The following is a 24,458-nucleotide window of genomic DNA, read 5'->3' as shown; positions in this document are numbered from 1 at the left end:
TTTATACTAATCCACGTTATTATGAAAACAATGTCGTATTTTTTTGTGTCTATTTGTTTTGTGCATTTCACATCTACACCTTAAGTATTGCTACGTCTTAATCAATCCAACACTCAATAACTATTTTATGGCCTTTTTGAGATGTTGTTTTCTTTGTTCTGAAAGATCTGGTGAGACAAATGTTAATAAAAAAAATAGGCAAGACATTATTGAAGCTTCCATGAAAAGTTCTCCTTATTGGCCCGAGAAATGCGAGATTCTCGTTATTCTGACTCAATTTTTAAAGCCTTCATTGCCTCCATCCAAAGTGGGCGTTAACCTAAACATTTGTTGAGGTAAAAGACTCTCACACACGCACACGCGCACGCACACGCGCGCGCACGCACGCACACGCGCGCGCACGCACGCACACGCACACACACTGAAGTGTTTGTAACATGTCCAAGTGAACATACAGCCCCATGTTCATGATTAACAGGCCTATAGAATTTTTAATGTTAAAATATTTAGAGGTAATTGATATTTTTTAAAAAAAAAATAACTCAAACCACTGACATATCAAGGAAGAAAAATCAATCATTTTTTTTAGGTTAACACGATATTTTTGTAAATATTCTCAGTTGTGTATTTTACTTAAAGAGCTAAAAATAGTCAACTGCGATAATTTTCCACCGGACGCTGCGACTTTTTCTCCGATGGAAGAAGCAAGGGGAGAGTGGAACGATCCATTTCGTACGTGGGGAGATTGAACCATATAAACAAGTCACATCGTCAGTAGAAAACATTTGTACGATAACAACTTTCATCTCAAATATGTATCAAAGTTTTAAATTGTTTTTAAAATACATTTAGTCCAAAAGAGAGGCGGTGAAATGTACCTACATTCGGGTTGCAAATGGAAATGAACCCCGTTGTTGTTATTTTTGGTTGAGTCGGATGAAAATCGAGCTTGTGCCACATCTTCCACCAGCCGTCAAAGCTTCAGCATCGTCAGTAGCCTGGGGTAAAAAACAAACATTTACTAGATAACATTCCCGTTAGAACTTTGGCAATCGCTCAGCTTTTAAACATATAAAACGTTGTTGTTTCCCCCCCGTGTGCGTTAAATTGGTCATCGGAAGACGTTGAAGTTGATTGTGGATTCAGTCTGCTGTAGACGACACGCAAGTGGAGCGATCGAGCGCACTTTTCTACTGTCAAAGGTAATTTTAATGCAAAAAAACTTTTTGAGACTTCAAATTCTTTCGAAATCCGCGATCGGCTGCTGTGTCTCTTTTTCCTGAAGCCATGATGATAGTTTAACGGTTACACCCATTTATGACTGGACTGCATCACATTTCCTATTTCTGTCAAGAGTCCGAGCAAATGATTCAACTCATTTATTTAAAAATGGACATCGATGTACCCAGTATGATTGCAAAATAAAGTGATAAATTAAGACGGCCATGCTATAATGTGAAATGTAAGGCTTGTGTAATTACACTTATTGAGGAAAACAAACTTTCATAAATCATGAAATGTCATGAAGTAACTAATAACAAAAGCTTATTACACCTACTGTATTATCATTATTTATGGACATATAAATGGGAGTCAAATTAGAACAGATGAGCACACATGGCGTGATTGGGCCAAGAGTGACTGTACTAGCAGTTATGAAGCCAAAAGTTAAATTTAAAAATTGGAAAATACACTATAAAAATACACTAACTACATTATCCACCCACACATTGCACCTACATGAGAGTTTCGATCCAGGATTTCAGTTGACTAGGCATCCTTTAAATATCCTTTGCGTCATTTCCCACTCAAAGTTGCTCCTTAATAATCCTAAAAAAATAATCACAATGTGTATACTCTTTTGTACAAAGTTCTTAAATTGTCGAAGAGCCAGGGTTGCCAGATTGAAGCATCTATCTGTTTGTCTCTCTGTCCATTTGGGTACTTTCCGAGCTTTATTGAGCCTAGGCACATATTTTGGTGAGAGCTCTTTTCATCAAAAGTTAGAAGCACAAAATTGCCTTGTCTTTTCTTCTTAAAAGCAGAGCAAATTGCATTGTAGAGCATATTGTATCATCTGTCCTGAACGTGCAAATAGATTGTCAGATGCATTGCCTCCCTCTTCCTTGAGCTTTAGCACCACTATTTGGTTGCCTTGGCAACTGGTGTGTCAGGGGACCTCATCCTGATCCAGTGCGTGATTTTCTCCACAGTAGGTCACAGGGCAGAAGAACAAAGCAAGAAATAACAGAAGAGCTCATTTAGATATTTTTCATGTTCATGCAATCAGTTTCAAACTCGGTCGATGCTGTCTTACTGTAAGCACACACACAAAAACACATGCACGTGCGTACGCGCACTCACGCTGTTACGATCGTGGGCGAAGCAGGCGAATGCCGCAATCTAGATGGGGAACTTTCTATTTAATGAAAGCATTCCAAAGACAGGCGGAGGCACAAAAGGCGTAGGCGAGTCGTTTGTCGTAGCGTGGAGGTCGGTAGCCGAGGGGTCCGTAGTAGAGAGAATGAAGGTACAGTATGTGTGGTCGAGATTGTGGTCGTGGTCAGGATCCTGGGGACAAAACAAGAGGTCAGAGGTCAGGCGAGGTAAACAAGGAGATAGTGTGAGAAGGTAATGAACAGTAGATTGATTAAGACGACGCAGTGGTCGGCTTTAAATACTTTTTCCTGACTGATGGATCGCAAGTGGTACTGCTTAAGCCATAAGGTCCTGGACCTGTGATTGGATGGCAGGCGCAACCAGCCACTAGTCATCTGGTCTTGGGCCTGATTTGCACAATGAAAAGACAAAACAGAGTCTTCCACATTGATAAAATTTGGGGCAGCATCTGTGTTTTGTTGTTTTTCAAAATGTTCCACCTATGCTTCTAGACTTATACCATTGGGTAATGATATGGGACTTCTGACATCATTAAAATAATGGATTGGGATAAATAAATATTATACTACTAGCCTCTCTTTTAACTTTTAAGATCTCTTATAGGAGGTCACATGGCATAGTAGGGACATCTGCAAACGCAAGTTCTTATCATATGTCATTTTAAAAGCAATTACCTCCATGATATTTATGATATGTATTTTGAGGTGTGGTGTTCATTCAAGTGTACGACACATCCGGCTATTACAGCGGAGGGAACTATTTGAGGAAAGACTCTAATGAGGATGTAAACATGGACAATTGTCATTTGTTCCTCTCCCTTAATAAAATCATTCACATCATTTGTTCCTTTCACACGTAATGAAATTGAATATTTGGCTCCTCATCTCCATTCATATTCATGCATGTAAAAACTCATTTTAGATTCAATCATGTATTGCACACCTGGGAAAGGAGAAAAAGGTTGTGATGTTTTGGTGCACATAATGACATTGAAAATGAGGTGGGCTTGTGAAAAGCCAGTTAAACTGGAATCCATAACATAGAAACTTTCTCACACAGACAGCATGTGAACCAGACTAATTAAAAGCCAATGGAAAAAGTGGAACGTGCACTGCAACTGGGTTGGGAATCCGGAATAACAAACTCAAGGGTCTTTGCATCAAGTTTACTGTGGACAAAGGCATGCAGAGTTGTCTTCAGAAAAAAATGTTATGAATGCCAGTAATGTTTTTTTCCCAAGGAAATGACCTAATTTGGTCAACTAGATGCTTGAGTGATGAAGTGATGAATGCAGTATTTACATTAACGTGGTGTCGAATCAGAAAATCAGACTTTTTTCCCATCCATACTTATTCACACCTGAGACCTGTGTCACGTGACTTTGAGATCACACTCTCTTGCTTGTGATAGAGCTAATTATGTATTTCCCCATCTACTTCTGGCCTCCTCCTTTATTAAGGGAATTTTCATTGTTGGTTTTTATCTCAACCAACAGACATTGTTATTAACCTTGGTCAGGTGAAACATTAAGAATGTCTGATCAGACAAAAGTAACCCAAAAAACAATTTCATTTAATAAAGTGTCCTCTATGTCAACGCTTATGGCCGAAAAGCATGTCACATTCAAATGGAATTCATAATAGATCCCAGGGCCTTACTTCAGTTCAACTATAATGGAGGTAAATATTATTCATGACAAGATTCCCCACTGATTTAAACTCCATCACCATTTTTTTTGAACCTATGACTTATCAAATCACTGATTTCCCATATGCCTACTAATCAGATGGTCCCCTACAGGAGAGAAGAAAACAAAGCAGTTCTCCAAAGAAAGAAGCAGCGGGATTGCGAAAAGGTTTCAGGGACACTGCAGAAACATCAAGCCTACTGTGCATCATGGGAAAACAGAACAGTAAGCTCCGGCCCGAGGTCCTCAACGATTTGCGGGAAAACACCGAGTTCACCGACCACGAGTTGCAGGAGTGGTACCGCGGCTTCCTCAAGGACTGTCCCACCGGTCACCTGACGGTGGAAGAATTCAAGAAGATTTACGCCAACTTTTTCCCCTATGGAGACGCCTCAAAGTTCGCGGAGCACGTCTTCCGCACATTCGACACTAACGGCGACGCCACCATTGACTTCAGGGAGTTTATTATCGCCCTTAGCGTGACGTCACGTGGCGGGCTAGAGCAGAAACTGCGCTGGGCCTTCAGCATGTACGACCTGGACGGGAACGGCTACATAAGCCGGGCAGAGATGCTGGAGATAGTTCAGGTGAGGACTCCTTTTTTTAATCCTTATCCAAGCCGAGGCCTTTTAGAATGTAATATATCATATTTTCACATCCGCCTGTGTTGACTGCACTGAGGAAAAATATTGTGTGACTTACTGATTTTCTAGGCCATATACAAGATGGTCTCTTCAGTCATGAAGATGCCCGAGGATGAATCGACACCGGAGAAGCGTACTGATAAGATCTTCAGGCAAATGGACATTGACAACGATGGTGAGACTTCCGTTACTGCAAAAAACGTCAATAACAACTGTCACTGCAGACGATGTTTCTCTTAGGAAGTCTTTATAGTGCGTGCAAATGCCATAATTAAAAACAAAAAATCATATAGACTACTTACCGGCTGCATCCACTGCCATCTCTGTGTCCAATTACTAACAGCATCTCTCTGTTGGACGGAACAAAATAGATGCTTATGTGCTTATGTTGTTCCAATTTCCAGTTTCCTACACAACAACCATTAAGCATTTTCCAATTAAACAATTAGATTGCTTGAGAAAAAAAATAGAAAATTAAAATAAAACACTGGCAACTACAGTAATCAAAATGGAAGAGGACACATAGATTTTTGCGACGTCACAAAGGAGAACTTTGCTCCTGAATGGCACGACTGAAGACCCGCAGCACCACCTATGGACTGACATTATCAGCTGACGCCAACACGCCTCTCTCTACTCTTGACTCAACTGCTTCTGTTCCATGTGACAGGTCGTCTATCCTTGGAAGAGTTCATTAAAGGTGCCAAGAGTGACCCGTCCATTGTCCGACTGTTGCAGTCTGATCAGGGAACCTCTCGTCAATTCTGAAGAAGAGAAAGCCTTGTACTTTGAAACATGTGCAGAACTCCATGTCTTATTGTTTACATCAGGATCTCCCAACATTCCCTTCATTATGAATCGGGTTCTTCTTCTGAAGTCATAAATGTACTTCTGTGACAGAAAGAAAATGTTAAATATTAAAGAATGTTTAAGAAAAATGCTCTTACCGAAAAGAAAAAATAACCCAGTAAAAAAAAACTATCTATTTTTGGGTCCAGCTAAGTTTAGGAAACCTTGCTTTTCATAATTGTACTATAGTGGCTTATTTTCTTGTTTTGTTTTTGCCTTTTCCAACCCTGTGTAAAAGCTTTCAACATCCATTGTGCCATATTTATATAGACTGGATTTTTTGCATTCAAGTATTAAAAGTAAAGCTATGTTACATCAACAGGGAATTAATGACACTACATTAAAAGTTTAATTCACTTCAACTGCTCAGGAATGCTCAGTGTCTGTTCTAAATGAAAAATGTATTTGCCTTTTAGTATTGCATGCACATTGGGATTAGCGCATCTTATATCATAATTTTAGAGACGGTGGTTGTTTATATTGTTTTATTATCGTAAGAAATGTTTTCACACAATTGAAATAAAGTTTGTGTAAGAAAAATCTACACGGTGTCCCCAATTCATTCTATCCACCCATCAATATTCTTCACTGGATTGAAAAATCAGGAAGAAAACGAAAAAAAAAAACTCCACAAGAGGTCTTTTAAGTCCACATTTAAAAAAAACAGCAGACAAATGGAAAAAAAGCTTTCTCACTCATTTAAAAATGCTGGAATACAAATTCAGCATTCGTGTGAGCGATGTAGCCTTCCCCTCTTTGTGGGTATGTGACTTTACTAAAGATGACAGTCCACGCATCCTCTGGAGTATTTCAGTAACGGCGACCAACCGGGCCGCCTTCCATTCATCCACAGGAGAAGGGGAGGTGGCTCACATGTGACCAGACCACATCCAAGCAAACTAGCCTGAATAAAAATCCCAAGCCCTCCCCCCCTTTTTTTTTTAGATTGTGAGCCTCATAACTCAATCCTCGGAAATTCCTCATCTAGTTCAACGTCACTGAGGTCGTATTCTTCCTCCTCGGGAAGCTGTTGAGAGAAAATGATACTTATGATTCATTTATTAATACAAATATATGGGTATCATTGACTTTGATATTGTCCCGTTATTTCTATTCTGCTCATGTTGGCTGTAAAAAAATGAACCATCAACCTTCAGCAAAGTCTCACCTGTCCATCTTTTCCATCCCAAGCTTCAACTGTGTGAATCTTGGGTATTACGCCAGCTGCCAAGGTGGAGGTCGAGCCTCGTCCAACGGAAAGCTCTCTGCAAACAATGAGCAAAGAGTAGTTAGTTCCTGCTGTCAACTTGGAAGAAAAGGAACTGCAGCTCACCTGAGGAACTCGTGAATCCCCGTTTCACTGAATGATCCCCTAAGCAGAGCGAATTTCATCTTGCGCGTGTTGATGGCCGCCATGGCAGGGTAGCCGAAGCCACCGATACCTAGCGAGGCCTCCAGTTCCATCTGAGAGCCAGCCTCACCCCAAAGCCAGCTGACGAGAAATGGTGTCATTATTATATGCATATTTTATGAACTCCAAAGCGCTTTCTTTCAATCCTACCCCCACGACTTCTTCTTGTACTTGTCAGCCATTTTTGCCATCACATCCAGGTAGCCGTTCCTACCAGCAGCACCTGTTTACATAAACACAATATTAGTAATAGTAGATTAGTTCCAATTTTTAGAAAATATTTCAAGATTCTACAAAATGATAATAGGTATCAGTTTGCAAATACACTCGGTGTGCGCTTACCTGTGTCCAGAATGTGTGGGAGGATGCCAATAATGCACAGTTGACTGTCTTCGCAAGACTTTTTCAGGACCTCTTCATTAAGAATCTGTATAAAAAGTTGATTTAAAAAAAATAAATAAAAAAAAAAAGGTTGATGTTGCTGTTGGATGTCCAAATACTAACATGCTACTCAAAATAGCTAACAGATGTCTAACTTTCAACTCACTTCCGACAGTTCAGGAGCAGGAGCGTTATCAGAGAACAATTCCAAGGCCCTTTCGATGATGTCGCCACGGGTACGTCCACCTTGGTAGTCCTGGGGCTCCTCCCCTTTGCGGAATATCTTAATGGTGGGGAAACCTCGGATCTGCACAAAAAGACAAAACATTACTTTGTGATCTCGGCTACGACTTTGCCCAAGAAGAGTAGTTTACAATTTATCCATTAGATTGAATTTATCCAATTTAGATTAGACAGTGGACAAGTATAATTCACTTTTAAATACTATGCAACATAAGAGTGTTAGATCAAAACAAAAAATTATCAGTGGTAAAAATAAACAATGTCACGGTTTGATACTCACCCCATAGCGGCTGGACGCACCCTGATGTACCGTGGCATCCACAGCTCCCAGGTGAACTTTGCCTTTTGTCTGCTCCTTGATAGCTGATGCAGCAGCTGCCCACTCAGGCTCCAGACTGTTTGTTAAGGACGAAAAACACAAATTACATCACTTTCAAAGACAATTGCAACCTTCCGAAGAAAACAAATTTCAGCGACGTAGCTGGACAGGATTCGGCTAGTTGCTAGAAACTCACCTCTTGCAATGGCCACACCAAGGGGCAAAGAACTCCACAAACCACACGTCATCGCTCTCCAGCACAGTCTTGTCAAAGTTGTCATCGGTAAGTTCAACCACATCATCTTTGCTGCCACTGCCTCCGTGCTGAGGAAAATTTCACATCATGTCAATAAGCTCTGCTGTATATTTTAGCACCAGAAAAACGGGGTTGCATCTTCACGTACCGGTTTGCTGTACCCCGAGCTGCCAGACTTGCCACTCAGTCGTCCATTGACCAGAGCACGTAGAGCGTTCAAGGCTCCGTCCACGATAGCCTGGCTAGTGCGTGCACCTTAAGGACCAAGGAAAACTTTTCTTCAATAGAGAGCATTTTTTGGGATGTAGGAACAGAACACAAAGACAGAGTTTTACAAGTACCTTGATATGGTTCAGGTTTGTTCTTGTTGGCTCCAAAAATCTTGAGCGTAGGAAAGCCTGAGATGCCATATTGGCTTCCTAATGACTTGTGCTCGTCTGCATCGACTGCACCAACCTTGACAATACCCTGTATAAAAAAGCACAGTTGGTGCATTTGAAATTCAATTGCTAAAAATAACCCCTGGAGAACTTAATGTCCCGTACAGTGTGTAATTTGATTATGCAAGCATTCAGAATTACCTTGACACACAAATCAATTCCTGCCGTTACAATTTAACATATCCCCAAATCCTGCTTCATTTCCAATGGAACTTTCAACAGTAATTTCTACAGTACATTATTTTACATTGTATGTTAACGTGATCTCATTATTAATATATATTGATGGAGAGATTACCTTCAGGGCTGTGGCTGCCTTCTTCCAGTCTGCCGTCAACCTCTGACAGTGACCGCACCTGTTGAAGACATGTCCCAAGCTCAATTGAGTTACTTACACATAACCGAGTACTCCAGACCCGGGTTGCACTAGCTTTCATCACCATGAACATTGGACAATTATGAGACACAAAGAAACTATACAAAATGGTAACTTATGATTGCATGAATTTGGCTGGTGGGAAACCCCTAGGCTCAGAACTCAGCCCTCTCCGGATGTATCAATTCACTCACCAGGGAGCGTAGAATTCGATCAGCCACAGACTGTCGCTCTGGATGACCTCTTTGTTGAAGTTGGAAGGGTTCAGTTCGATGACATCGTCGCTTGGGGAATAAAAAGCTTGCACACCCACAAGCAGCGAGCAACCCAGCAACACCCCTGTACACAAATGATGCTCGCTCTTCATCCATTGTTCCATCACATTTATAACATAATATTTAGAATCGCCTGAACTCAAACGGTTTAAAACATGATTTTTACTGCATTAGCACAACATCATTGTCGAATATTTGTATGAGTTGCAAAGGCCTGCAAAGCTTGGGTGTCTTCGTTATTCAAGCTTGTCAAATAAGCCAAACTCCACAAATGCCGATTTCTGAAATTCAAAAAGAGTCATTTAAAAGAGAAAAATCTCCGTGCAACTTACCAGAAAGTAAGGGTTTCATGATTTAGAATCTTGCAATATTGTTTAAAGGTTAACAAGCAGTATGAAGACTGGCACCGTTCGCTGTAGCTGCCCTGGGTAAATTCACTAGACTAGATTCACCGTGGCCCACTCTGATTGGCTGAACCCGAGGAGTAAAACCAGCTCGCGAGCGCCAATTGGCTTAGAAATACTGTTCCGGGTACCCGTCCAATTGTAAGGCGCCGTGTAAGGTTTTAAGGGAAGCGACGCGCCGGCGAAAGTCATGGCGAATTTTCGGATTTTGTTTTTATTATCCTAAAAACCTAACGAAAGTCGTGCACTAAATAAAACACAAAACGAGTGGTAACATAAAGAATCTCTATAGAACATTATGATTTTTAACAATATTAGATATATAGAGCCACAATGGTGTTATTACAAAAAGTAAATTTCCATAACAAGTCATTCCCCGAACAAATCATCCCCTCGAATTTATTTACGTCAAATTAACTCTATTCTTTTGTACGAAAAACAGAGGGTTGTACAGTATAATACTTTATGTTTGATAGACGTATCCAACATTTGGCCGCACTGCACACAATGTAATGACTATTTTGTCCACAAGAGGGCAACAAATTATCAAATCTTGTCAGCGAACTTTCTTTTGTACCGTTTTAACTGACTGTTTTAAGATTCATTTTCAATAAAAAGGAAAATGTCTCGTGAAAGACAAATATTTACGTAAAATGTCATGGATATATTTAAAAGTAAATACTTTATTCTAGTTAAAACTGATGGACAACCACACTGTGCAACATTTCACTCAGTAAATACAAACGCATAATAATAACAATACTAATAATGATAACAATAACAATAATAATACATGAGAAGTGTTATTCATTCAATTCGGTGTGTTCTGAATACAGTAGCTCACCGGCGAGGGATATATTGCGATTTTCCATATTCTTGAATTATATTATCAATTGACAGTTTCAGAAACTGAACACCAATGTGTTTAATTATCGTGAGACTTCACGAAAAGTTGAAAGCATTAAATATTAAAATAATGAATTGATTAAAGGTCATTTGTACTTTAAATGGTTTAGCCGTAGTAACAAGGTGAGTGCGTCTAAACTCTAAACGGTAAAACCCCTTCAAAATAAAAGCCACAATCTTACATTCAGTTTTGGCGGAAATAGTTTGTTTATCATGGCTCGCTTGACGAAACGCGCGTCTCAAATCCAACTTTGTTCACAGTCTGAGCTGCCAAACGACGCTCTTCAACCACTGATCAAATATTCGACATCCGTTTATTCATTTGTACTAATGAAAACTTTAATTTGACGAGGACAACCTTTGAAGGACTTTCACTTCATCACAATGTGGGGAACCTATAGAAGCCGGTTCAGGAGCGGCTCAGGAGGCAGCGAGGAGCCGCAGATAGTGGTCAATATCGGCGGACTGAAAGATGTATTTCATCGGGACGTTCTCAACCGCTTCCCGGACACTCGCCTGGCCGAACTGGTGAACTCGGCATTCCCCCTTCCCACGGAGGACATCTCTTCCCTATGTGATGACTACGACCCCGAAAAGGGCGAGTTTTATTTCGACAGGGATCCAGACGCATTCAAGTGCATCTCCGAGCTTTATTACTACGGGGAGATCCACGTGAAGAGAGGTATCTGCCCCATCTGCTTCATGAAAGAGATGGACTTTTGGAAAATCGATTCGGACCTTTTGGACGAATGCTGCAAGAGCAACCTGAAGGATGTGGAGGACGAGCTGGAGGAGATTGCCGAGAAGGTGAAGACCATCCTGGTGGACCGAGAAGTAGACCCCGGAGCCATCGGCTGGCAGCGCGTCGAGAAGTGCTTGTGGAGGCTGATGGAAAAGCCGGATTCTTCCGTGCCCGCTCACGTTATCGCCATCCTCTCCTTCGTCTTCATCCTCATCTCCTCCGTGGTCATGTGTGTCAGCACCATACCGGACCTGCAGGTGGAGGACGAGGATGGAAACCTCGTGGACAACCCAACCTTGGAGGTAAAAAAACAAAACAAAAAACATTAAGGGGGTGCTGGAGCCTATCCCAGCCAACTATGGGCGCCAAGCAGGGGGGACCCTGAATCGGTGGCCAGGCAATCACAAGCATAACCATTTGTGCACACACCCATACTTGGGGGCAATTTAGAGTGCTGGGATCGAACCCTCGACCCCAGGACTGTGAGGCAGACGCGCAAACCACTTGGCTTGGCGCGCCCATATATATGAATCCAATTTGTTCATTTCAGTTGGTCTCAAATTGTTACAATCAATCAATTGTTTGACTATAGTACAATATTTTCATATGTTTGTTAGTTATTCAACCAATTGTGCATCACCCCTCTTGATGTCTGCAACTTGGACACCGGGGGGCACTGAATTACAATCATGCTGGTACCATCAAAACTCAATGTCATTGCTTTTAAATCGTGTAAAAATCTACTTTTAATAAAAAAAATCTTTTCCCCCCAGTGTATCGAGACAGTGTGCATCGGCTGGTTCACCATCGAATACGTCTTGCGCCTTATCGCGTCCCCCAACAAAGTCAAGTTTATGCTGGCTTTCATGAACGTGGTGGACTTCATGGCCATTATGCCCTTCTTCGTGGTCCTTCTTCTTACCACACTGGGGGCGGGGGTCATGGAGCTGGCTAACGTGCAGCAAGCAGTACAAGCCTTACGTATCATGCGCATCGCTCGCATCTTCAAGTTGGCGCGTCACTCGGCGGGACTCCAGACCCTCACCAGCGCCCTGAAGAGCAGCCTGAAGGAGCTCGGCCTGCTCCTCATGTACATGGGCGTGGGGGTCTTCCTCTTCTCCGCGTTGGGCTACACGATGGAACAAAGCCACCCGGAGACCCTGTTCACCAGCATCCCGCAGTCTTTCTGGTGGGCTGTGATCACCATGACTACCGTGGGCTATGGCGACGTGTACCCTAAGACCACCTTGGGCCGCTGCAACGCCGCCATCAGCTTCCTCTGCGGTGTGATCGCCATCGCTCTGCCCATCCATCCCATCATCAATAATTTTGTCTTGTTCTATAATAAGCAGCAGGTTCTGGAAACGGCCGCCAAACACGAGATTGAACTGATGGCCCTGCGTTCCGACCAGGATGGGACCACCCACACGCACGTGTGTGGGGATAAAAACACCCTCATGGCGCCCCTGAAGAGCCCCCGTAGAGGAGGCGTGGGGACCCGAAACCCCGACATGGGGGAAAGCTTGGAGGACATGGCTGAAACTAAACACTGAACAGTTCTTGGAACAGTTCTTCATATCAACACAATGGGAGACATGTAAAGTATTCTAAGGGCGTATCTACCAACTTTATCCGCCATCTTTGGGATGTACAAAAATGATTATAAAAGACCACCGCAAAATGATTACTTTGCTTTTGCTTTTTATTCATAAGTGGAATTTGGGGTAGCAAATGGAATCTTCACTGTATATTTTCCCATGTAGTCAAAGAAGTAACCGTTCCCAAAAATTCTGAGCTGTGGTGGCCCATATTGGACTAGGAAATATTAATAATCTTGAAGGCTTATATTATAGACATACTGTACTTATATTGATTCAGTTAGCTGTGCCTTTGTGATTTGAGGGATTGTGAAATTGAAATGAATAGACTGGAGAATGTCGAAACATCTGTGTTGAAGTGCCAGGATTTTTAGGATTTAAAAATGTTATAGCAAGCTATATCATTTCAAAGCCTTTTCCAACTAAACTAAGCTTTTTTTTCCAGGAGGGGGAATCAAAAAATAAAGTGCCATAATGTCTTTGATTAACCACAAATAAACAGCAGATGTTCTTGCAGGCTTTTCTTTACTGCTATTCTTTATAATTCTTTTCAGTTTAACTTTGTCTGCATGATTTTATTGGTTTGCATCGTATTGTCCCAACTGTATTTAGGAAATTACTTATACGTGTTTTTGCAAAATTTCTAAATCAATGTTTTTAATTCAAAAAGATCATTTTGGTGCAAACAACAACATAATCATTACCATATGAAAACCTGCTCGTCAGTTAACCAACATTATCTTGGTTAATTTAACTTTTGTTTTCCATTTTTTCTCTCCCATTTATCTGTACAGTTTCAAGTCATGTCAAACAAATTTTGCTAAACAGTGTACTGTCTCCTTTCTTATACATTCAAAACAATAACAGCATTTGAACAGGTGTGTTCAAACAATTCTATCCATTTTTTTTAAAACTAGCCTTAAATGTGAGCCTCATTATTCTTCTGCATAAATCACGTTTTTCTGTTTGTTCTCATGCCTTAATGGATGAAGAAGAGCAAAAAAAAACATCATACATTCTACCCTGACACAAAAATGAATTCATTTTGTCTCCACTGTTCTTTTTTCTTAAATGCCATGTTCCCATTTTGTTGGATAACCTTATTAATCTCATGAAGAGAAAGAAGCAAAAAGAAGTACTAAAAGCCTAGCGTAGTATACATCCATTAGCTGTGTGATGAGGTGCATTCATGGTCATCTCTGCCCTCACATTTCCAGAACATACCTTTTCCGCATATACTAGTGCTGGTTACCAAGGATATTGAAAATATGTTCTAATGATTTTTCCATTAAAATAAAATTGTAGTCCTGCATTGGACCGCATTAATGTACCTCATAAAGTGTCCAGCAAGTGAACCAAACTCTAAAAGTCTTCTGTTGTGCAGCACAACCTCACAGCTGTTCACCTTGTGTCTGTCATAGTCATTTTCGTCTGCGGCGTGACGATGAGGCCTCAGATATAACCTCCATCCAGTGTGACGGAATGTTCAAAAGGTCGTGACCCGCTATTCCCCACAGCCAACCTAACCCAAGCCCAGTAAAACTGACACTGGGAGCTTTGCGTGCTTGTTTTGGCCACAAGACATGCCACTGTGTGTGCATTGATTTGTCCGTTAAATGGGCTGTGAGTGTGGAACAAAAGTGCAATAAGAGATTTAGTTTGAAAATGTCGAGTTATTTTTCATATTTGGACTAAAAACAGGCAGAAATGAGTATTTTTTGCAAGCTGTACATCAGACTCCAGTGGTGTGAGTAATTTAGAGATTCATTGGGATGAATTAGAATACTTTAATGTGCACCATATTTAAAGATTAGAAGGAAATTTACTGCACCACTGGATAACGATTACAGAAATATTTCAGGATATTTGGTTTGAGATTCTTGTCAAGATTTTTAGGATACTATTTATCTCTTGATGTAAATGTATACTTCTCAAAAGTGCTCTGTTCTGTTGATAACAGCCTAATAATAACAGTATAAATTGCCCACAGCTAAATTATGTATAGATATATAATCCCTAAAAAAAATTGTGTCGTATTATTCTTTATTTTTCCAATGGATAATTCGGTTATGTTTTTTGTCCTGTAAAAGATGGTAAAAAATAAAAGGTTATGCTGCAATAGTCGTTTGTCACATTTTCTCCTGCTAATTAGTAAGGAGAAATAAAAATGTTCATAACGAAAAAAGAATTTCGTTACAATGACTCTGACTGCAAACACAACCACATAAATGATTTTTGCTCCAAGTTTCAAATGACTTTGTCTAGCATTACACATTTATATCAAAATTTTGCCCCAAATGTACCCCCATACAATATCACTCCCAGACAAACACAGCACGAATGTGTGAAACGCTGTTCATACGCCAACCTCCTACTCGCCAAGACATGTTCCGCATCTGTAAGGCTGCAAGCTCCCGGAAAGGTCAAGGCGAGAACGCGCACGCCGGTCAGCCGCCCACTTGCGCGGCAATTATCTCGGCTGACCAGCGGGCAGACGCCGCGCGCCTTTGTGCAACGCGACAGTTGCTGCTAGTCTGTTTAAAAAAAGCATTGTCCAAAGAAGGGCAGTGGGGGGGCCTAAGCAAACATAGTGTACCGATTGACGAGACGTATAGCCTCATCCTGACTTCCCACGACACGAAAAACTGCTCAGATTGGCTCCTTAAATTGTGACCTGCTGCGGGCGGTTGGCTAATCATTGTTTTTCCTCCTCCATGTTGCTCGTCTGAGACACTCCGTGGGCGCCCAAGATTTGGAGAAGCTACAAAAAAATTGGTTTTACCCAAAAAAGGCGGAAAAACGTAACTGATGTTTGTAAATGTACCAACAATATCGCTGGTAAAATGACACTTTTTTTTTCGAGTCGTTATATTTGCGTTTGGCTTTTCATGAGTGTAGTGAGGCTGGACAAGAATGACACTGCAGCTATATTTAAAGAGCAATGTTTGCAGACGTAGGAGGGCAATTAGACCCGAAAGTCCCGCCGCCAGCTGAATTGCAAGTCTCATTGTTTTCCAATGATGACATGTTGCCACACTGTACACATGGCTGTTTGATCAATGTATGTCGGAGAACCTGATCTCAAATGATATTGTATTGTACGCGATCCATATTTGCTCATGATCTTCCTGTCTAGATGATTTACTGCTATCTGATACATTAAATTCATTTTAGCATTGCTGATAATTGAACAGTGAGATACTTACTATGGAAATTGCCTGGAAACTTTACTATACGGGGTTAATTTCAGCACTTGATAGAAGGATAGTCGTGTCAACTGTATTTGTCGTTATTTATTGACTTACATTGATGTCAAAATGAAGCTAGGCTTGCAAAGACAAGAAAAAATGATGTGTTAATGAAATAGAGTATTAAAGTTTTATTCATCATATCAAGTATACGATCCTCGGTCAACGACTGAGACGAGCAATCATTCCAGCAACGCTAGTGTGAACTTTTAATGGCAATAAAAAGGATCATATATTATGTAGCTTTGAATAATCCTTCTCCAAATTCATCCATTATTTTATTTATTTATTTATAGGCCTTTCTGGTTTAACCATCCCACCCGCATTCACGTCATGTAAATTGCCAAGCAGACACTTGGTGAAATTCAGGAAAATAAAAGACAGAATTCACATTCCAAATCGCATATAAAATGCATTTGCATCCAAGATAGCCAAAGCCATTCATTTGCATAATAACGTGATAATGTGTAATAGAGCTTAGACTTTACTTACGGCCTCCCTGGTGTCATCTACGATTGGGATTTATTTTCCGCTGCAGGAACCAGATCCAGGAGAAACGGACGCAATGGAAGATGTTTCTTTTGTGCCGAAGGATTTAGCAGAGACTCTTTTCCAATGTTGTGTGCGTAAATGCACCCGAGAGCGCAATGACTGCCTGTGAGAGACAACAATTACCAAGATTAATCCTGACCTTGTGGAAAACTAAAAAACGGGATGAGGCGCAAAATCACTCACTGTGAAATAAACCTTTTGTTAATGCCATCACATCTTTTATTGTTTAAAAGGGTTTATGCATCTTTGGTTGACTTTGAGGATATTAGCACAGAAGTTTCTTTTTTTTTGGTTTAAAAAATATTTTTTTCCATGTTGTGTTTAATTTATATACTTTATTTATGCATCTGAGGTTGTGGAAAACTGACAGGGGAGATGAAATGCAGCCACCCTGTAAAAGTGTAAACTCATAAAACTGATGAAATGCTATCATGAAAAAAAATGTGTTTGCCAAACAGAAAAATCCTGCCACCATAGAGACGTTATGTATTACTTTGACTACTTTGGGAATGAAAAAGATACTGTGTAACATAGTGTATACATGATTTTAATGTATTTAAGGATTGTCTACTTTGGTAATGAAAAAGATACGGTGTAACATAGTGTATACATGATTTTAATATATTTAAGGAACATGCACAGTCTGAGGTAAGTTAATTTTTTCATCATGTGGAAACTCAAGTTTGCCTGTGTTATGTTTGGAAGTTATTACCCAGGTAAATGGTAATGTCTTTTTAACATCCCATTGGATCCCATTAGATTGCAGAAGTGTTATGAAGGTGGGTGCTGAATGTTTGTTTACATTTTCTCATAAAACACATACGGCTATAAAAGTGGTTGCGATAAAATGTGCTGGCACGCTCTCATGAATGCGGCAAAGGTTTCTGCACTAAATCAGATTATATAGCTCAGCTATACTTTTTTGTGGAGCTATGTCATCAAACATCTTGATGCTGACCCTTGAAAACATTTTTAATACATTAAAAGCCAAAATGTCATGTGTAATCAAACTAGTAGAATTCAAAGATTGTGTATGAGGGACAACATTTATTACATTTTATATGGGTATCGATGGTGGACAGTTTTGGACAGTTCTACTAAAATGTTTGGAAATGAAAAACTATGGCCACTTTTTCATTTAAAAAAAAATAGAACATTTTTTTCATTAAATAGTATATTTTTACTGTTAAAAAGAAATATTCTGTGCACCCAAAATCAATCAAAAATGCAACAAGTCGTTCATCATTTTTCAAGCTGCCCTTGAAAAATGGATGAAATGTGGAAACGTTGACGTGGAACATAAACTTACTATTGGATTTCATGGAAAAATAAGACAGCCCAATTGTATCGATGTGTGAAATATAATTAAAAAATAACTTTCTCCCCGAAAGCCATACTCTTTCAATTCTCTCGAAAGTCAAATTCAACAAGTTAATGAGGATTTCCTTTGTTTTTGATCCTGTTGTTGCAAAGTACTTAAAATGTCATCCGTTTGGAACGTCCCAGTAAGGCGCTTTGGTCTGGCATTATCTAGCAGTTTGAAAGAGCACCTTGCACACCAACGCCAAGCCCTGAGTGAATTTACCCTTTGAGGGCTGACAGGCCAAAATGAATTGTTCAAAGCTGAGGCTTGTTTTAAAGGGCTCTCCCTTTATTCCAAAATCAATCCATCCATTGCTTGACTTTCTTGGCAAATGAGTTCCACCCGTGGGTTACAAAGAGCAGCTGGCACATAAAAGAAAGAAAGCGCTCTCTCGCGTATTTCCTCTCGCATACTAAAGAGAAAATCACACAATGGGGCTGCGGAAAATGACATTTTGAACAAAAATGGCTGAAATGGAACTCCGCAGTGGCCTCGCATCACCTCTGCTGACAACTTGTATGGACGTCTCATTAAGCAAATTGGCCTTGAGAGACCCAAAAGAGACGAGCACACTTATTGCAGCTGATTATTTCATTGCGAAAAAAATGGTGTTTTTCCAGGGAGGAAAAGAGACGTGGTCAATAACTGGAATGGTCAGCGATGATTTTGAGCGGCATGTTTTTAAATGCTTATTAATATTCATTAAGAGCTTCATTAGAGGCGGCTGTATCTCCTTCCTGTGTGTGCAATTATTCAGAAACATTTTTTTCTCTGTCTTTTTAATGTCACAACATGGCAGAATTATTGTGTTGTGCAGCCGCAGATCTGCTTTCACTGATTGGATCGCTTCTGAGCTTTTGTTGTTATGAGTTATAAATCAATGATCCGTTTTGATCTGATTACATTTTCAGAAGAGTTGGAGAAAAAAAATGCCCTTGATAGGCATTCCATACCACAGGTTAGTCGTTCAGGATGATCCTTTATAGACGTCCGAGAATCAGGTCTTTGCTGACTTTGATCTCAAGGGAGGTAAACGTGCAGGTCTGGATTGATTGTCACTACTGTACGTGTCTGTACTCCGCTTACCATTGCAAAAAGAACAACTGCGCATCGTGCATATTAATAGTTGAAACAGAATCTGAAGCAAGTGACTTAAATAGGATATCCCACTAGATTTTGGACACAATTTCCTTGGTAAAATTGATGGAAAAGCCTTAATAAAAACAACCAACAACACAGGGGAATTAAATCTGTGTTTTGTGCTATTTTTCAGTCAATTTGTAAGAAGCAACGAGGCATCTTTCCAGATCGGTCTAACACGTTGGGTCAATACATTGTCCAGTAAATGTCCAAGTCCATAAATCTTGGTTCACTTTATCTCCGTCCACCTTCACAAAGCATTCAGCCCAGGCCCGCCTTCACATCCATCCCCTGACACATGATCTTTCTCTTCTAACTTGACCCTCCCACTTGCAGTTTGGGAGCAAACCAGAGAGCAACAACAGGTGAAAGGTCTTTTATAGACACGGCGTAAAGCCCCTGCAGGGGGCACTTTGAGCCAGATGATAATCCCTATCACATCAGAGCAAAAGAATCGTTAGAGGATCCAAACAACTCATGGCAAGGGATGTGAGGAACCATCAAGGAGATTTAGATGTCACTCACTGATGAAATGCCCATTTTTCAAATCTCCCAGGTAATTAAACTCTGTCGAGCCAGTTTGTCCTCTTGTGTGAATGATCGCTGAGCTTGTAAAAATCGATGTCCAAGGAGAAGGTAAAAGGAAATACACAAAAATACACATCCAAGTATTGACTAAATATGCACAGTTTTAGCACGTCAATGTCGTGTTGCTTTCCCCGCAGGCAGTGCGATGAACGCATGCTTGATTTCTGATGTCAAAGTTCTGAGAGCACAAGGTGAGTTGAGTCGAGAAAAGTCATAAAACTTTTACAGGTACTCATCAACCCACACATCGCCGTTTTTCGCTTTGGTGCTTGGAAGGTAGAAAGGATAAAACGGTAATGACAAGATAAATCAATGAAACACGCTTTCAGACTTGAGAGTAATAGGAGTTACGAAGCTATACTACGTAACCTTTACGGATCAAGTGAAACGTTGCTAATTGATGATATATGATGACGTCCCTCAGGTCCAAACAAATGGCACTTGTATTCTTATTCTAAGCCATGCCAGCTTCAGTGGATTCCAAACCAATAAAATTATAACACAACACAATACTAATATTGCAAGCACATAATTAAGTAACATCAACATTGGATGTGACTTAATAGTATTCTGTTGGAATTTTCTAATTACAAATAAACACTACTCATTTACAAAACATTCTGATGAAAAATAAAGCGCGCACATATCTGTGTGGAGTATGCATGTTCTCCCGGGCCTGCGTGGGTTTCCTCCGGGTACCCCGGTTTCCTCCCAAATTCCAAAAACATGCATGGTAGGCTGATTGGACACTCTAAATTGCCCCTAGGTATGGGTGTGAGTATGCCTCTGGCTCGGAGACAGCTGAGATTGGCTCCAGCACCCCCGCGGCCCTAACGAGGATAAAGTGGTTCAGAAAATGAGACGGGATGAGACTTTCTGTCAAATCAATCTCAACTTCATTTTGTCATTAGCAATTTATGGTCATGTAAATGCATCCAAATTCCTCCCATAATTATGACTATCATTTTCTGGCTTTAAAATGGAGCATCCACATAACAACCTAATCATTCCCCCAGGAGAGGCAGTTTGCTGCGACCGCTCACACGGTCGCGGAAGCGACCTCAGTCCTCTGTGTCAGTAATGAGACTAAAGTATACCCACCCCCAATAACCCCCATTCTACTTTCCAAGGCATAACAGAGTGATGATTTATAATGGATACTACACATGCAGAGATAGTGATGGATGAAGCTTAAGGTTAATGCAGGGGATGTCATTTTGTTTTCACAATTTGTCACCTCAAGTATAAGCTACTGTTGCACACCGCAAAGTGTGAGATAAAAAATCTAGCAGAACCTGGACACGCACAGGTTTGAGTTGCCATGTGTGGGAGGGCAGATAAAAGGCTCAGTGGAAGCTTTCGCATGTTAATGATGGCTACAGGCAACACCTCCTTTCCACCTTTGGTTTACAGTTTAATGAGGAAAAAAATACCTTTTTTCTTTTAACCTTAGCTGGCAAAGGTTCAAAATTGACCTGCAGATTTTAAAAGCTCATTTAGATGATTTATATTCAATTCAGGGAGACTTTCTGTAGGGATCTTTAGATGATACCAGTAATGAAATATGCTATGCAAAAAGAAAATGGTATTCATATGAGTTGAAGAAAACCGTTTAAAGTTATATATAAGCATAAAAAGTTGAATATATAATATAATTTGAATGAAAAATAAGGCATAGCTCAGTGTGTGAAGAAAAGCAAGTGTATAAAATATTTCCACTTACAGATGCAGTAAATGGGCTCAACACAAGTCTTGATGTGGTGAAGTGGAATCAAACCCAAACACTTTACTCTGGCACCTAGACTCCAGCAGGAATAGAAAAACAAGCTGCACTATTATTATGCAAATCCATAAAAAAATACAAAACAATGAAGTAGTTCCAAAATGACATATGGGAGAGTGCCACATAATGACAAAACAATTTGCATTTTCAGATGCTTTTATTTTGCATTTGATCAAGACGATGACATTCTAAAAGCTTATTTAATTTCAGGGCAATGCAGACAAAATCAGTCAAAAGATGGACGCGACAGAGGGTGCATAGTAACTTTAAATCTTGACCTTTATTATTCTCTTGACAGTCAGTCATTTATAAGGCAGCGGTGTTCAAGAGAAATAGTTTCTCTGTCATCTAGTTTTACCAGTATGCACTCTCTTTAACATTAACCCCATAAAAAATGCATTAGTATAGAAATTTTGCCACCACAGAGGAAAGTGTTAGTTTGCCTTCTAAATGCAGTTCCCAAGCACCTTCATCAACATTTTCCTCCCAGCATTCAATGGCGCACACTGTCTGGTCTGTATATCAAATCTCTGAGTTTGTTTTCCTCAGCTTTTTCGTTGATAAATGATGCTTCATTTTCATAAGTGAGAGTCGGAAGCAGGCGGTTGTATTTTATCCTCTGTATGAATTGCGGGCTATATAAAGTGGATTTATATTGTCAGAGAATGCGACAAAACCTGAAGAATAAACACAGGTGGGGGGAAAAAAAACTAGAGGCGGTCAGCGCGAAGATTCGTCCCACACACACTTGACATCATTTAAAACAACAGGACACACAATGCTGGAAGCAACGGAAATATGGGGAATTATCTGCTATTTGATTTGATCTTTACAGGTGAATGGAAAAAGAACGTTATGTTTTGATGGTTTTAATATATTTAATTTAGAACGATCCGACATACCATTGAAAATGGATGAATTAATTCATCCACTTCACCATGACAAAGTAGAAACTGTGTTTTGAGATACAAGATGTATTTTTGATTTTTGGCATTGTAATCTATTTATTATTTACAGTAACTATTTATTCCAGAATTTCCCTTTTCTGGAATCATCTCATTTGAGAACACCAAGTTCACTTTTAGTTAAAGACACCACTTGTCTGTCTTTGAGATCTTCCGGTCCATTGCATGTAACCTCCTCCAAATAAAAGACATTGTGATGATGCTCATTAATCCACCTCCAGAGATACTCTATTTTCTCGTCACAAAGCCATGGGTTTGTTGCTAGGGTCAAGATGAAAGAAGAGTTCCTCCCATCCAGCAGGCCCTGGGGAATATGCTGAAGGCGGTTCTGGTTGAGCAGAAGCATTTGAAGACGCGGCAGTCCCGAGAAAAGGGATGGTGGAAGCTCTCGGAGATGATTCTCCTGTAGAAACAGACGCGAGAGCTTCGGGTTGTGATTAAAGGCTGTTGGAGTCAGAGTGGTGAATTTGTTCCCAGCAAGGTTAAGAATCTCCAGGTGGTGGAGGTTCTTTAGGGCATCCGGTTGCAGTTCTTGCAGGTTGTTGTCACTCAGATCCAGATGCTCCAGATGTTTGAGCTTCTGAAGGAAAGCTGCTGGGACCTCCGATAAACGATTGCCAGACACGTCCAACCAGATTAAGCTGTTGTTATCAGCAAACCACTCGACGTCTGCTTGATCGATGTGATTATTTTTGAGGACTAGGTTTTGGAGTGACTTCTGGCTGAAGACCCCTGGTGGAAGATGACCAAGCTGATTTCCAGTAAGATCCAACGAGTTTAACCGGGAAGCATTGTGCAGTAGATTTGAAGGAAGTTTGTCCAGTTTGTTTCTATAAAGTTGAAGCCTGGTCAGATATGGCACAGCATTTAAATGACTTGCTTCAATAGATGAGATCTGGGTGGACAAGATGGACAATTCAGATGTGTTGCGTGGTAAACCATAGACGGGGAATGTCATCATGGTCGAGACACCAGCGCACTCCACCTTATCCCCAGAGCAGGAACACTGGTGCGGGCACGCGTGGACGTCGCATTGAGGCACCGCGCACAAAGTGATCAGCAGCAGGAGAAGCTTCAAATTCATCTTAAACCACTGCATTTCGTAATTCAACAAATTGCCAAGTCCTGATTCTTTTGTCTTAATGTAACATTCCGCTCTTTCAGTTTACCTGAATATAACTGGAGGCACCGTTTCATGCAAAAATGGGCTGCTAGAATAAAGTAGAGAACGAGGACAGGGACTATGGACTATGTTGCAACAGACAAACATAGACAAGCAAACATCAACTGGAAATCAATAGGAGGAGCTTCACAAAATATTGTCAATATTCAGTCTTACCTCTCAAAAGCTATGGATAGCCATGCATATGCACAATATGTAATAGAACTTTGTCGTTGGGTTAAAAATTTCAATCCATGTTGAGTCAGGATTTTCTGTTGACTGCCAATTCAGCTTTAGTTGGACATGCCTCAAAACCAACCCAAAAGACATCATCTTTAGAAAATACCAAATTTGGTGGATGAACTTGGGTATATTTGAGCTTGAGCTGATTTTCACTTCTCGTTATCCACCAGTCTTTTATCATTGAAGCTTTCCTCGAGGATCACATTCCATAATCTTTTACGCTAGAAGAAAGACAAGCCCTTAAGCCAAAAGCTAACATTTGAAGATATACTTGGATATGTCGGTTGGCAACAAATTTGCTACGACCATCAGAAATAAAAACAAGGAAGGTCATTTGAGCAATTTCATTGATTTTGCTATTGCTGCAAGACATCATTTGAAAACGAGTCAGAAATTGTGTTGACATATTTGATGATGCTGGAGATAACAAGAGAATATTCCAATGTAAAATATGAGTCATGTACTTTAATAATAAAAAGAAAT

General features: G+C 40.4%; 4 protein-coding genes and 1 long non-coding RNA gene across 6 annotated transcripts; 2 read left to right on the top strand and 3 right to left on the bottom strand.

Moving 5' to 3' along the window:
- The first annotated feature begins 937 nt into the window (after nucleotides 1-937).
- Nucleotides 938-6,124, top strand: hpcal1 (hippocalcin-like 1). Of its 2 annotated transcripts, XM_077587249.1 has the most exons (5): nucleotides 938-1,003; nucleotides 1,131-1,202; nucleotides 4,201-4,674; nucleotides 4,801-4,906; nucleotides 5,402-6,124. In XM_077587249.1, exons 3-5 carry the CDS (start codon nucleotides 4,297-4,299, stop codon nucleotides 5,497-5,499), a joined length of 582 nt encoding a protein of 193 aa, XP_077443375.1. In that variant the 5' UTR covers nucleotides 938-1,003; nucleotides 1,131-1,202; nucleotides 4,201-4,296; the 3' UTR covers nucleotides 5,500-6,124. The 2 variants fall into 2 exon arrangements, with proteins under 2 accessions (XP_077443375.1, XP_077443374.1); XM_077587248.1 differs by having other exon boundaries at nucleotides 952-1,202.
- pdia6 (protein disulfide isomerase family A, member 6) lies at nucleotides 6,051-9,770 on the bottom strand. Its single transcript, XM_077587247.1, has 13 exons — nucleotides 9,614-9,770; nucleotides 9,201-9,345; nucleotides 8,929-8,986; nucleotides 8,532-8,658; nucleotides 8,339-8,445; nucleotides 8,131-8,258; nucleotides 7,896-8,010; nucleotides 7,539-7,679; nucleotides 7,334-7,418; nucleotides 7,142-7,214; nucleotides 6,914-7,072; nucleotides 6,749-6,845; nucleotides 6,051-6,607 (listed from the first exon to the last, which is right to left on the bottom strand). The coding sequence occupies exons 1-13, from the start codon at nucleotides 9,630-9,632 to the stop codon at nucleotides 6,536-6,538; spliced, it is 1,326 nt and encodes a 441-aa protein (XP_077443373.1). The 5' UTR covers nucleotides 9,633-9,770; the 3' UTR covers nucleotides 6,051-6,535.
- A 335-nt stretch (nucleotides 9,771-10,105) lies between these two features.
- On the bottom strand, nucleotides 10,106-21,636 carry LOC144064588 (uncharacterized). The gene is made up of 3 exons (XR_013296833.1): nucleotides 21,546-21,636; nucleotides 16,672-16,834; nucleotides 10,106-11,628 (listed from the first exon to the last, which is right to left on the bottom strand). It is a non-coding gene; the product is annotated as an uncharacterized LOC144064588 (long non-coding RNA).
- LOC144064584 (voltage-gated potassium channel regulatory subunit KCNF1-like) lies at nucleotides 10,744-13,632 on the top strand. Its single transcript, XM_077587246.1, has 2 exons — nucleotides 10,744-11,635; nucleotides 12,107-13,632. The coding sequence occupies exons 1-2, from the start codon at nucleotides 10,976-10,978 to the stop codon at nucleotides 12,884-12,886; spliced, it is 1,440 nt and encodes a 479-aa protein (XP_077443372.1). The 5' UTR covers nucleotides 10,744-10,975; the 3' UTR covers nucleotides 12,887-13,632.
- Nucleotides 21,637-21,743: 107 nt separating the features above from the next.
- Nucleotides 21,744-24,420, bottom strand: LOC144064477 (uncharacterized). The gene has a single exon (XM_077587068.1). It carries the CDS (start codon nucleotides 23,667-23,669, stop codon nucleotides 22,662-22,664), a length of 1,008 nt encoding a protein of 335 aa, XP_077443194.1. The 5' UTR covers nucleotides 23,670-24,420; the 3' UTR covers nucleotides 21,744-22,661.
- Between the last annotated feature and the right edge of the window lie 38 nt (nucleotides 24,421-24,458).

This window comes from Stigmatopora argus, chromosome 19 (genome assembly GCF_051989625.1).
Source record: "Stigmatopora argus isolate UIUO_Sarg chromosome 19, RoL_Sarg_1.0, whole genome shotgun sequence".
NCBI lineage: Eukaryota > Metazoa > Chordata > Actinopteri > Syngnathiformes > Syngnathidae > Stigmatopora > Stigmatopora argus.
This window is presented reverse-complemented; position numbering and strand designations above follow the sequence as displayed.